The sequence below is a fragment of the Passer montanus genome, unplaced genomic scaffold (genome assembly GCF_014805655.1).
Source record: "Passer montanus isolate IOZ18808 unplaced genomic scaffold, ASM1480565v1 scaffold21, whole genome shotgun sequence".
Taxonomy (NCBI): Eukaryota; Metazoa; Chordata; class Aves; order Passeriformes; family Passeridae; genus Passer; species Passer montanus.
In genome coordinates, this window is record NW_024366703.1 from 10,574,056 (window position 1) to 10,587,465 (window position 13,410).

At 41.9% G+C, this 13,410-nt stretch overlaps 2 protein-coding genes across 5 annotated transcripts in view; one reads left to right on the forward strand and one right to left on the reverse strand.

The window, feature by feature from the left end:
• Positions 1-1,238: 1,238 nt before the first annotated feature.
• Positions 1,239-11,423, reverse strand: ZDHHC6 (zinc finger DHHC-type palmitoyltransferase 6). The gene is made up of 10 exons (XM_039708801.1): positions 11,068-11,423; positions 9,264-9,355; positions 7,518-7,677; positions 6,359-6,520; positions 5,709-5,762; positions 4,059-4,226; positions 3,718-3,759; positions 3,236-3,381; positions 3,104-3,147; positions 1,239-1,803 (listed from the first exon to the last, which is right to left on the reverse strand). The coding sequence occupies exons 1-10, from the start codon at positions 11,314-11,316 to the stop codon at positions 1,700-1,702; spliced, it is 1,221 nt and encodes a 406-aa protein (XP_039564735.1). The 5' UTR covers positions 11,317-11,423; the 3' UTR covers positions 1,239-1,699.
• A 78-nt stretch (positions 11,424-11,501) lies between these two features.
• Positions 11,502-13,410, forward strand: part of VTI1A (vesicle transport through interaction with t-SNAREs 1A) — a 258,947-nt gene continuing 257,038 nt past the window's right edge. For 2 of the 4 annotated variants that reach the window (XM_039708805.1, XM_039708806.1), the window contains exon 1: positions 11,502-11,890. In XM_039708805.1, coding sequence (XP_039564739.1) covers positions 11,797-11,890 — 94 coding nt within the window. In that variant the 5' untranslated portion in view covers positions 11,502-11,796. The remainder of the gene's footprint in view (positions 11,891-13,410) is intronic. The other 2 variants (XM_039708803.1, XM_039708804.1) reach the window with 1 other exon arrangement.

Sequence of the window (13,410 nt, forward strand, 5' to 3'; positions counted from 1 at the left end):
AGTTTCTTATGTCTTCCTTCAGTCTGTGCTGTCTCTACTGAGAGCTCCTCCCTGTCCCTGCAGTAGTCAGCTCTAACAGTTCAAAAGGCAGTGCTAACACGGATGCAACATGGAGAAGGTGTATCTGTAGCTTTCCTAGGCCAATTCTCTTTGCAGACAAAAATTGTCTTCCCTGTCTTGTTCAGACAGCTAGTGGCTTTTCCTCTCCCTCTTTAATGCTCTTGTTCAGCTATCCCAAAATGAAAGCAAGATTCACCAAAAGATCCCCCTCTTGCTGTTAGGCAGCTCTAGCTTTGACTAGTAAAAACAACTGACCCAATTCTGTTTCTAGTCTGGGCCAAAGACCTTGACATCTTAGAATAACCATTGTGTCACTTACTGTACTTGTCAGAAATGTGAGGCTATAAAGGCTTCCAAGTCTCTGAAACTAGATGTAAGGATGTTGCTTATCTTTCCGATCCTTTCCTTAAAGCAATGTGACATGAAAGTCAGTGGTGGCCTAATCTTTTTCTCTGGGGGAGACTGGGGAGAAAAAAGAAACAGGGAAGAAATGTATGCCAGAACTGGTTTTGGACACAAAAATTAGCAAGTTACTTGGCAAGAGTAAATCCAGTGCTACTGAGATCTGCAGAAACTCGAGGCTGAATCCTGTGATGCCACCTGCTGCAGTGCCTGGAAAGTACTTCTGTTGATACAATAAAATGATGCTTCCCTGAACAGATATGTTTGGAGGGTGAATGGCACTGCCTCAACAACAAAACATATATAGCAATTCAAGTGTCAGATGGTCTCATATTGGTCTCTTCTGTGCCACTTCAGCCACATGAACTGATTTCAAATCCTCTCAACCTGGCTGACATGTAACTCTACACTATGAGAACAAAAGCACCTGCTGCACTCTGGAGACATTTTAAAAGCCTTAAGCTTTTAAGTTACTCTAATTTAAGGTCTTCCTTCTAATAATTCATCCTAGATGCTAAATGAAAATGCTTTAAGAAGGCTGTTAATCATTAATAGCAAAATTCATAAAAATTTTGCTCTTGGATACTGGCTCAGATTCAGATGGAACAAACAGTGGTGGATGTAATTTTGCCATTGAAAGCACAAAATATTCCTATTGCAACAACTGAAGCCTTTGAAAAGCAATTTACAAGGTTAAATGTTTACTTCCCAGTCAGTTCACACTCCCATGCCTATGAACCAGTTCTTCTAGGTCTAAGAACAATTGAACCCACAAGTGAATATGAATGTATTATTTATTTGAGGTGGACAATTCACATCATTAAAAGCCACAGGTAACAAATTTTATCTGGAATTTGAATCAGGCGTTTATTTTCAGGGGCAGCTTCAGAGGAATACAAAAGATAAGCAGCACGCATAACGATCAGATGCGGCTGAGGAAAAAAACCTAAAATCTTAATGCTCAGAATGCAATTTAACATAAAAAAACAATCGGGGGACTTGTGAGGAAAAAGATGCATCTTGAAGGCAATCCACTGAATGGCTTCTTCAATTATTTATTGTTTAAAAAGTATGCAAACCATGGCACAGGCATATACAACCCTTTCAGCAGTGAGGAAAAGAAAACCTCATCCTAACATAGTCATTGCATAAGTCGAAAGTAATATACAGAAAATTTCAAGTAAAGGATTGTGGTCTGAAGTAAAAATTCCATTTCATATTTAAAAAAATTAGAAGGCTATTTGCTTTTCTTCTCTCCATCCACTGGTTGATCCGTTTCAGAGTCATACTGGTATTTTTCCACACACTTCCTAGGGAACCAGCCTCGTTCTCTTATTCCACCTTAAGACATGAAAAGTTGCATTAACTTAGAACAAAACATGGCCTACTACTCAGGAAAAACACAGGACTGGAAGAGACATCAAGCACTTACCTAAGTTATTTTCTTCTACAAGTTAGAACATCTAAGTAATTTCTAACATCATTGCCTGGGGATGCATGGATTCTCTCCAACTACCTAAAATGTTTTCAGACATCTCCAAAGTTTTGCAGTGCTCTACCTTTCTTGAGAAAATTCATCTTCATACCCTATCTGAATCTTTCTGTCTATAAAACAGGTTTACAGCTCCTTTTTCTACACAGCAAGGGCACAGGAAGCAAGCAAACTGGTCTATCACAGACTTTCACACAGGTGATGACTATTTGTTCATACCCAGGCTGTCTCTCATTTCCTACTCCTTTCCAGGTAAACTATCCAAATTCTTTCGGCTTTTCCTTGTAACTCGCATTTTCTATTATTATACTTATTGTAATTTTTCACTGTTTTCCCCTCAACAGTTGATCTTCCTCTTTTTTGAGATGCAGTAACTGCTTTTACTTGTATGAGTATTTCAGCAGTGTCTCTGACAATTCTGAGGAGGATGGAAGATTTATTTCAGCATCTGGGAAACTTGTGCAAATATGAAATGCACATGCAATGAACTAACAGTTGCTTGGAAGAAACAACAGAATCCAATATACCCTCTGGCAGGCAAAACTTTTGTTTAGTCCAAAGCAAGAGGTATGAAGTGAAAAATGTAAAAGCTTCAATGCAGGTGGCTGTGATGCTGACCTTCTGCAGATCAGCAGATCAGGAGTCTTTAATATCTTCAACACCCCCAGGTAGTTTTACAAATGCATATTAAAGTATCCAGAAATTATTCCAAACAAAGACATGATGTCTCCTAGTTGAGATACACAAAGATTTAGCTCTATAGTTATACAGTGTGTAGGTAGAAAGCCTGGATTTGTTTAAGACAGACCACCATTTAATTATCAAAAAATGAATAATCCTTCAACCTCTTCATGGTCTAAAAGTCTAACTTTTCCTTAGAATATGAAGTGTCGCCCTTAACACTCAACTTTCAACAAACTACTATATCAGTGTTCTGTCAGTCTGACAGAGTGAATGAATGTTTATCAAAACTGGGAAGTCTGTTAGATGCTAAGAATAAAACCTGTGAAGAATGCAGAGAAGCTAGTGCCAGTAATGTTATCATTGTACATGTTGAGAAATGAACATACAATATTGGCCACATTTCTAGATAGCTATAAAATTGATTTGCAATTTTCAACAGAAGAAGTGAAATTAACTGCTCCATACCATCCGCAGCTGAGATGAGAATCTTCTCACCATACATCCAGTGTCTGGGGAAGGAAGTATAACAGGTAATTAGATGCCAGAACTCAACCCAATACTTCTTTTAACCAAATACAAAGGTGTGGAGCCACTAACTTTAAGCCTCTGGTGGCTAAAATCAGATCCCCTTTACTCAGTGCAATTCTAGGTTCTTCAGTGCACGGTGTTGTGAAGAATGTTTTAACACCTTTAGTCACAGGGCAGCAGACGCCACTGTAATCTTCTATGGCTCGATACCGCACCTACAGATTGGAACAGAACAGAAATTTGTTTTTTGAAGGAGTCATGGCCCTATTGATAAGTTTCACTCTAAAAAAAATCAATTCAAGCATACCACAGATTTAAGCATAATGACAGTGGTTGTCAAAGGAACTCTAAATTCTAAATTACTGATTAACAATGAAGCACAGTCCTCTTTATTATCATGTTTCTTCCCATCTGGAAACTAAGAAGCAAATGCTAAGTGCCAAGATTAAGCAGATTGCTATACATTGTTTGTGTAGCTTAATTACATTTATTTATATTGCTATTTCTATTATTTCAAAGTAATTTTAGACCAAACTTCAACAAATACTTACACTTCTTACTCGCTTGTCTGCTTTCTGTTTCAGTTGCTCTATCTATAAATGATTATAAAAAGAAATTTAGGCAGCATTCAACACAAAATGAAGCCAGGTATTGAAATAATTCAAAAAACACAGGAAGTACAGTTTGAAACACAAGAAGCAGTTTGAAACACAAAAAAAAAGCTTAACTTTTTAGTGCATCAAAACTGGGATAACATTTAACAGAACTCCTATACATGTACTTCAAGCCTGTGTATTTTAATTATTTAAAAGGCTGGTCTATTATTGCAAAGGAAAGCAGACAATTGGACAGTGGGGAGAATCAGCTTGAGACACCATTGAAGAGCAGTTACCGTCAAACTGTACTGGTGACATCCATCTCTAACTGGCCAGTCCAGGCCATCTCCCTCAGGAATCCCAGACCATGTAAACACTTGCCTGAAGTTCTTCCATTTACTTCCCATATCATAGGGGAAGATAAAGGTCTCACCCGTTTGGTAGTACTGGATTCTGTCTTTGGCCTAGAAAATAATTAAGAAATGCAGGAGATAAAAACACCCTACACCTGACTGCAGTCAAGCAGCAATTATTAAAAAGGCTGGGTCAGAAGTCCTGCATGGGTCCATGGGACCTAAAGGCAAATATTTTCAGGCAAGAGTAGTGAACTCCTGCTACATTAACCCAGGCTTTAAAAACTCCTTAAACTAATCATGGTATTCAGAAGGATGTCTGGTTTGGGTGTCCCCATCCCTGTCATCCCTCATTTACCCTTTAACAACAGAGTCCACTGACTACACTGACCATTCCATCCACGCTCGGATCTTACTTTACTGCTTTCTTTTAGGGACCAATGCCTGACTATTTCTCAGTTACACACAAAAGCTTCCACAGCTCAGAATCCTTTGACTAATCATCACAAACATGACTCAACACTGGTAGTGCCAATTCCTCCTCTAAGAATGCACACACAGGCATGATCTGAGCTGCCCACATTCCAGTCACGAGCTTTACATTCCCACAGTTCTGATGACATCTAGTGGAGCAGCCATAGAAGTGTGTTCACTTTGTTGCAATGCCATTTTATTAAATATTTATGTATTACAGTCCATGCTCAGCTTTCAAAAGGGACACATTAGCAGCCTGTGTTTTACAGTAAAAATTTTAACATATTATTCCAAATTTTACAATGTAGTGATAACAGGGATTTCTTTCACTTATGTTTCATTATTCCACTATTCAAAGGTCTAACAGGACTTGGATCCAGCCACATCCCATGCAAAGAGTTGACATTACAAAACTTTAAGTACTTATACATAGTCAAGATTCTCCTGCTAATTTGGCACACAAAATAAAAGAAAGACAACAAGACATTAATGAAATGTCTGTGGACTTACACAAAACTACCAGATAGAACCAAACTAATTTCTAAATACTGAGTCAGTTTTACTTCCTCTAAACTTAGCTTCTGTTGCTTGACTGTATTTCTCCTGAAAAATCTTGTGAAAACCTTTATGAAGATAAAGAGATCCAAGAAAAATTTAAAGGACAGAAGACTAGATATTTTCTAGTACTTCTTTACAATCAAGGAAAATCCTCCCTCACAATCCAAAGTAAGAAATGGGTAAAACCATGAGTCAAAAGATGCCACTTTGACTGGGTCACTGAGGTGGACAAGCTACATCTACAGGCAGATGTAATGACTAAGATAGCTCAAGTTTCAGATTAAAACACCCACATATTTCAAGTAGGAAAGCATTTTCAAAGCAAACATTATTCTATGTTCAACAAATTCCTCCAAAACAAACAAAAAAATGTATGCATTTACTCGATTTCTCATTTCTTTCAGTGAATTTCAGAGATGGTAAGGGAAAAGCTTGTTGTAGGTGTTAAGTCAGTGGTGAATTGAAATAACATCTTTGGTTTTAATCCAGAGATGAGACAAAAATTATAAATACGGAAAATAGACTTTGTAGCAGTACAAGAATACTGTATTAAAAGCATACCTTTTCTTCAATCCAGGATTCGATTGAAGTTTTATTTGTCAAAATGACTTTCATCTGAAATAAAAGTGTTAGGTGAAATTAGGATTTATTTTCTGCAGAAATACATCAGCTATATAAATAAAGCTTCATTTAACAAACTAAACTTGTCTTAAAGAACAAAGCAACTCTTACAGAGTTAGCTTAGATTTAACTGAAACATTTGTTAGAAGCCAACCCTCAGCAGAGACACACGATCTAGAATTATACACTTAAGACAGTATCACACAGTATTCCACTTTATGCTTAAAATGTGTCTTTTTGTTTCCTTCCAAAGATCTCCAACATTTTAAGAAATATATCAGGCATATTTACACCTATTTGCAGGGACAGGGCAAGTATTTTGCCTTTTTCAGAGAGTTCATAAAATCCACCTCATGTTTTCTTAGTTCATTAGATTTTCACATCCATGTCCTTCCATGAAAAATAATGAAAAAACCCCAAAACTGTGGTAACAGAAAAACTAGGACAAAGCTACATAAATCCCCGGGAAAGTTATACAACATAAGCTCTGAATAATGGTTCTTATCTCAATCCTGAATTCTGTTTCTGCTCCACAGAAGCACACAGAACTTATAGCTTTTAACTTCTTTGTAACAGAGCCTTAGACTCACCTGGATAATAAACAGCATACCAACAGCAATAGTTGTTCCTAATGCCAGTCCTAAGGCAAATAAAGATGCAGCAAATGCAGACAGTCCAAAGGGAATAATGGGACGAGGGTCTCTTTTGGCTGCACTCATGTCAATCTTCACAGAACTCCATCCAAAAGATATCTGCAAAGAGGAAAATTCCATTCAGCTCTAGAACTTTCCAACTGCTGAGACAAAGCAAGTTATTCCTACAAAATCTGGCTCTGAAAGTAAGCGTCCAACATCTGACAGAGATGAAGGAGAGTAACAAAAAAGATGCTCAAAAGACTTGTATCTTCAGAAATTTGGTGCTAGATGGAAAAATGAAACCACAGTCACCATCTTGCAAGCTCCACAGGACCAAAAATCAGCAAAAAAATCTGGACTCTGGTATGTTAAAAAACCCACATTCATCAGTGTCAGGGAAATGCTGCAGGTTTCCTCTGAAAGCTTTGCAGACAGCAATTGTCAACATTATCTCTCTGCAAACACAATTCAGCTGTTACAAATGCAACTTCATCTGTTACACTCAGGTGATGTCATCAAGCTCTTCACTGCAACCACAAAGGCTGAAACCAAAGCTTAAAATCTCAACCATGGATCTGAGATAAAGGGTGTATTCCAGAACAAGCTTTACTCACTGTTGCAGTTTTCCAGTTAAAAAAACCACACCTAACATATTTATCTTTAGTCCCAAAAATAATGTACCTTTTTTTCTTGAAGAAAGAGACACAATTCAGAAAAAGTGGCCAGTAAAAGAAAATAAATAGAATCTAACTTGTGTGTTGGAAATAAATAGCAGCTGTTTTCTCTGCCAGCCAAAACACAGCCTGTCTCTCTCTATATATAAAGTACTACTCAGAAACAGTCTTCAGTCAACGCAAAGCAATAGGACACTCCCTGTGATTATGAAAAGCAACAGAGAAAAAAAGAATGAAAATAGAAACAACTTTCTCTGAAACCTCCTCCATTCCCATAAGTACATCTTACAGGTACACAACAGAACTAGGAGTGCATGTGGAAAGCAGAACAAGGAATTCCACATGCTTCTTCTCAGAAAACCAAATTCTCCTATACTTCCAGAGATAAATTAGGCACCTGACTTAAATAACATTTTAAGCATTTAGTTATGTTTTCTTACTCTGTTGTAAAGCTGAGTGTACATTGTCATAATAAATATGAAAGAAGCATGAATGCATCCCAGTGGAGCTAAGAGGAGAAACAGAGTGAAAGATGCATGATTCTGGTATCCACAACAGTTGTTGATCCAAGGACAGTGGTGATCCATCTTCATCACACATCTGTGAATAATAAATATAGATTAATATAAAGGACACATATGATGTTTCTCAAAAAACTCAAAGGATGCCTGATTTTCTACTTCTCAACCTCCATTCTTTCATTTGAACCCACCAGTTTCTGACAGATCAACACAGTAGTTTGTTTTCAGTTTCTATTCAGCATTATACTTCCGTTGTAGAATTTTAAAAAGCAAATAAAAAGTGCTTCCAGGTCCTCCCCTCCCCAGTTATCTGTCCTCCTCTTTACTCAAACTAACTAGTTGCTAATAATCACCATAGTACAGAGCCTGGAGACAGAGCCATAGAATGGGACTGGTAAGAACTATGATCACAATAATTAAGCACTACTGTTCATGTCAGTTTTTAAAAATCAGAATACCAGGAAAATAAAGGAAATATCAAATTCCCTGTGAACTACTTGTAGAAAGAGTATTTAAAGAAAGATATACAGACAGAAGTGTGATAGTGACTCTTTCTTTTCAGTGGTAAACCCCCTGAAAGCTTTCTCAATTGCTATGTATCAACTTCACACCAATGAAAATCTTCTTCAAAATACATTTAACATGTGTAAACACCCTAGAGACACTCTTGTATTCAATATAAAACCAGTTATTTTGGTGTAGCTTACAGATGCAAAAAAACCCCACCTGAATAAAGATTTGTTCACCTTCCAAATTACCTTGACAGGTGTAAAAATCTATGTGACCACCTAAGTGATCAATCCTCAGTGTAAAGATTGTCACTCAAGGACAAGAGTCATTAGCTTTAAATCTGGAGATGATGTAGCCACATTACAGCACTGCTCTGGAGTTTCAGTTTCTGTTTCCTAAAAAAACTCTGACTGCACATCTTGGGTTTACAGAAGTAACAAATGAACATGTACGTTGCAATATACACCACACTCTCTTAGGAGTCCTTCAGAGGACAACCTGCTTGGACTGCAGACAGCTGAAGTGCCTTGATTTTTTCAAGACGCACTAAATTCTAGTGACAGCTATTTATAATGAAGGGTCCTTTGTATCAGGATCATTCTGTTGGAAGAAAACAAGGTGCAAACTTCTTAAGTTGACCAAAGGGTTTATTACTTCACTTAACATGCCAACTCCCTTCAAAAACCCACTTTGGTGAAGAGTGAAAAAAGCAGTCCAAAATTTCCACTCAAATCAACATTTAATTCCCATTTGGAAGGTGACAGAATAGGTATTTCTACTCTCTAAGCAGGTCAATGTTTGGACTCAGAATTTAAAAAGAATTTCAGATGACTTTTAGATATTTACAGACCCACATCCCTGAAGCAGGACTGCATTGTTTTGTTAGTACCATCAAGAGACTCTTAAGAGAAACTGATTTCAGACTATAAAGGAAATGTTAAAGACAGTAATTTTTCTAAATTACAACACAGCAAAACTGTATAGATATCATACAGCTAAAAAGTGGAAACACTTGAAAGGGCTATAGTGCTCATATGGAGGCTTTTTAAAGAATTACAATGCAATTGCTGGAAGCACAAATTATGGTAATAGCCCATGATTAGATATGAAGCTGCTGTAAAATGGACTTTCAACAGCTGTGAAGAGGAACAGTACCTGTTACACTTCCGACAGTGATGTGAGCGAGGTGCCTTGTAAGACTGACACACTTTACAGTATTGGAGATACATGCAATCCTGAGATTTTTCCTTTAAACAGAAGAACAGCAGTGTTAGATGTATACACAACTCTGCTGGCAATGTTTATCTTGGCATTTCCCTAACTTTTGATTCCTTCTGACAGGGTGTGTTTCATAGTCCAACCCTATTTAATGGTAGGCGTCAAAGAGAGGAAAAACCAAAATTAAATAATCTCCCAGCTAATCTCTTGGCTGTCAACACAGGCATCTTCCACTGCTGAAAGTGCTGGTTGCTAAAAGAAATAAACAGTTCTTCTGTCAGGAAGAGCAACTATACAAGAAAGATTTCACAGTGAAGTTCTGAGAGTAAAAGCATGTTATTGTTGTAATAAAAAAAAGTCCAGAGCACATTTTCTCTCCATTTTAAACAATAAACCACTCTAAGCTTACTACTCAGATACAGCAGTGGTAAACACTAATGTTCAACTCCCTCACAATCTCCTTTACACACACACACCCCAACTACAGCAAGATGAGAGGCAGAGACACTTGCAGACAGCAAGTAGTGGCCAAAATCTCGCACACAGGAAGTGGAGCACCCACTTGTCCTGCTAAGATGATTATCAGGATCCTCTTCTGCCCAGACTCTGTCTGAGTTAATATTCCACAATTAGAAAGGTGACCAGCACTAAACTCTGCATCACACTGGAACACAAACTCTGGGCAGCTGCCTTGGGATCCTGAACCTCTGTCATTCTTGACTACAACTCTTCCAAGAGATTACTGAAGCACAGGAAATGCAAATTTCTATCTTGCACTGTGTTAAGCAGATGGCAACCATATAATTTTCTAGCTTGCATAAAATAAAAAAGAAATTTTCTAAATTAATTACTTCCAACTGTTACTTCTAGCAGCAAAATCTCCAAACCAGGTGTCTGCAGGAGCATGCAGACAACCTTAGGTTCTCATTCCCAGCCATCAGTGCTTGTTTTCTGCTTTTGAGAAGCTCCTAATATAATAAAACACAGCAACTGCTGCCAGGCAAGCTGCATTACCAGAGCCCAGACAGCACAGGGAGGGGATGGAGCAGGGCAGCAGGACAGAACAGAGCCTCGGAGAAGCAGCTAAAGGACGTAACTCGGGCAGGAAGCCTGCTCAGCTCTGCAAGGCTGACAAAGCAGCAGGCACGGAAATCAACAGTGCTGTGCTTGCTGGAGCTGGGTCCAGAAACGGCCACCTGAAACATCACAACACCGGCCACTGAAAACCACCAAAGGAGACCCAAAAGGCCACATGAGGACTTCTCATAAGGAACCTGACAATGTAAAGCAAAGCGCTACGTATACATCACACATACGTTAAATAAGTGGGGACAGCTAGTGAATGTGTAACCAGTGTGGCTGATAAAAACTCTGTTTACCCAACGCTCGGCACACTCGATTAGAGGAAGGATATTTAAGGGTCCAGCGTGCTGCTTTCTAACAGCGAAACTCTGTCAGAAAGTTTGTATCTGTCTGATTCCGGTATCAGGAGCAAACTGGGTTGTGCTGGAAACTCAGGAAGCGGCAAGAGCAAACCGGGGAGAGGCAAAGGAAAGATTTCAGAGCAAGATAAGGAGCAAGGAACGGCCTGAGAGCGAGCAGCGTTCCTGGGGCACGGAGGAGAAACAGCGGCACCGAAAAGTAGGCGATCTGCACCGTCCTGACCGCGGGGCCGGCCCGGCCCCAGGGCTGCCCGCCGGTCCCCCGGGACGAGGCGAGGCGGTCGCAAGGCAGCGCTTACCGGCGTCCACCCCAGCGGGACGTACCCGGGGCCCACGAACATGGCGCTGAAGTAGTTGTAGAGGATCATGACGGTCCAGTTGAGCAGCATCACGAAGTTGACGCTTCCCCCGGCCGTGTCCAGCGGCCAGTACCAGAGCGCGGCGTCGGCCATGGCGGTGGCGGAGCACACGGCCACCACGGCCAGCGCCACCGCCGGGCCCCAGTGGCACAGGCGCCGCGCCCGCTGCAGCGCGCCCGGCCCCGCCATCGCCGCTACCGCCGCCCGGCCGCCGCCGCCCCGCCGCCGCCGTGCATGGCTCCCGCCGGCCGCCCAGGGAGAGGGCGGGAAGGGAAGAGGGAAGGGAAGAGGAGGGGAGGGCAGGGAGGGAAGGGCAGGCAGGGAAGGGGAGGAGCGGGGCGGGAGCGGGGCCCGCGCTGCCGCCGCCCGCGGTCCGCCCGCAATACGGCCCCCCCCGGAAACAGCGGCCCGCCGGTAGCGCCGCGGCCGCGTCCCTCCCGCCTGCAGGTTACGAGGCGGGGCGTGAGGGGCTGCGGGGCGGGAGTCACCGACTCTCCTCGGTGCCCGCGCTGCCAAGCCCGCTCAGGGGTTTGTCGGATCGCCTGAGTTGCGGCGGAACGTGTGGCGAGGCGCCGGGGGCCGGGACGGGGGACGCGTTTCGGCGTGGCAGAACGCGGAAGCGCCGCGGTGCGGAGCGGCGCCCCCGGCAGCGGCAGCGCCATCGCCGCGATGTCCTCCGACTTCGAGAGCTACGAGCAGGACTTCGCCGTGCTCACGGCAGACATCACCGGCCGCATCGGGAAGGTGCCGAAGCTGGTAGGAGGTGAGCGGCTGCTCTCCGCCCCCGCGGCCGTCGCTCCGCAGGCCCGGCCGGCCGTGTGGGAGCGCCGCTGCGGCTGCCGGCGAGGGGCGCGCCGGGGGCGCGGGAGGAGCCGGCGAGCCTCGGGAGCTCTCACCGGGCTGTCCTCGCTCCTTAGGCAGCGCAGTCACCTCCCTGCCCCGCGTCTGTCCCCGCTGCGAGCTGTCTCTTGAGATGTGCTGAGAACGCTCTGGCAGTGTTTGTTTGCTGGTCGCCTGTGAGGATCAGCTCCTCCCTTCTGCCCGGCTCTGGGGCACGCGAAGTTTCCCACTGCACCTGAGGGGCTGCTGGGGGATGTTCCTGTACCAGCATTGCTGCTGAATCCTCTTTATTGTGATCATGCCACAACATCACTAATGGAAATCAAGTATTTTTCCTGTGGCACAGACAGATTTTGTGCATGACTTAATCTGAATCAGTGTTTTTGCTGCCTGCTTCTCGTACATTTCATTTGGGTAATTGACTGTGGTGACTCACAGGCAGGAGGGGATTCAAAGAAATCCGTGTTTATTTACTTTAACGTGTTTGTCAGTAGCCTGCAGCGTTCATGGTCTGTTTCATGACGTATCCCTGCAGCAGAGTCAGTACTGTCTGTAAGAGTTGAATGATGAAAATTTTAATTTTGTTAATCAGCCCAGCTGAATCTTCCAGCACACAGGAATCAGTGGCCCAGTACAGGGCTCTGAGTGTGAGATGGAGGGAAGCAGACACCTGTGGTTTTCCCATCTGTTCCTCTTGTAGCTCAGCTTAATGCCTCTTCTATGTCCAGCTCATTTAATACTTCTGCCTCTGCTTCTTATGCATATTACCCAAAAGCTTGGGACCCTTAACCATAGGAGTGGATACTGTATAAGAAGGAGACAAACACATACTGATGGTGTACTTTTCCATATGACTAAAGGAAAAGGTATCATGCATCCAGGACCAAAGAATAGCATCCTACTTTTAGAGTGGGAAATAGATCATGGAGTGATGAAGTAGTGACTAAACAGGATTTGAGGTAGGTGGTCAGCTAAAATGTGTGATCTCAGGGGATTTTGAATAAAAAATCTTTTTTGATTTTGGAAGGTGTGTCCAATTCTAATCTTAGCAAGTTAGAAAGTTTTCTGAAAAAATAGGGTTGAGCTCCATGGTTAAAGGAAACTATGCCTTTTCCTTGGCTTAACAAATATATTTTGCTCTTGATCTTAACAGCAAGGACACAGAGAGATAATTCAGTCAGAACCTGCAGCTGAGGTGGAAAAATTTGTCTGTTTCAAATGGAAACTTACAAGGTGAAGATGAGAGAGAAACAGAGTTCCTGTGATTGAATTTTAGATCTGGTGTGTAATTTAATCTTCTCAGAAATTATATTTAACCTGTAAATGGCTACTGGAACCATTTACTGAGATGATGCAGGGAATCCTTCACAAAGGCTTCTTAACTTCTGAACAGTACATTTAAGGACCTCTGGTAGGAACAGGGAGACATCATAAATACACTGC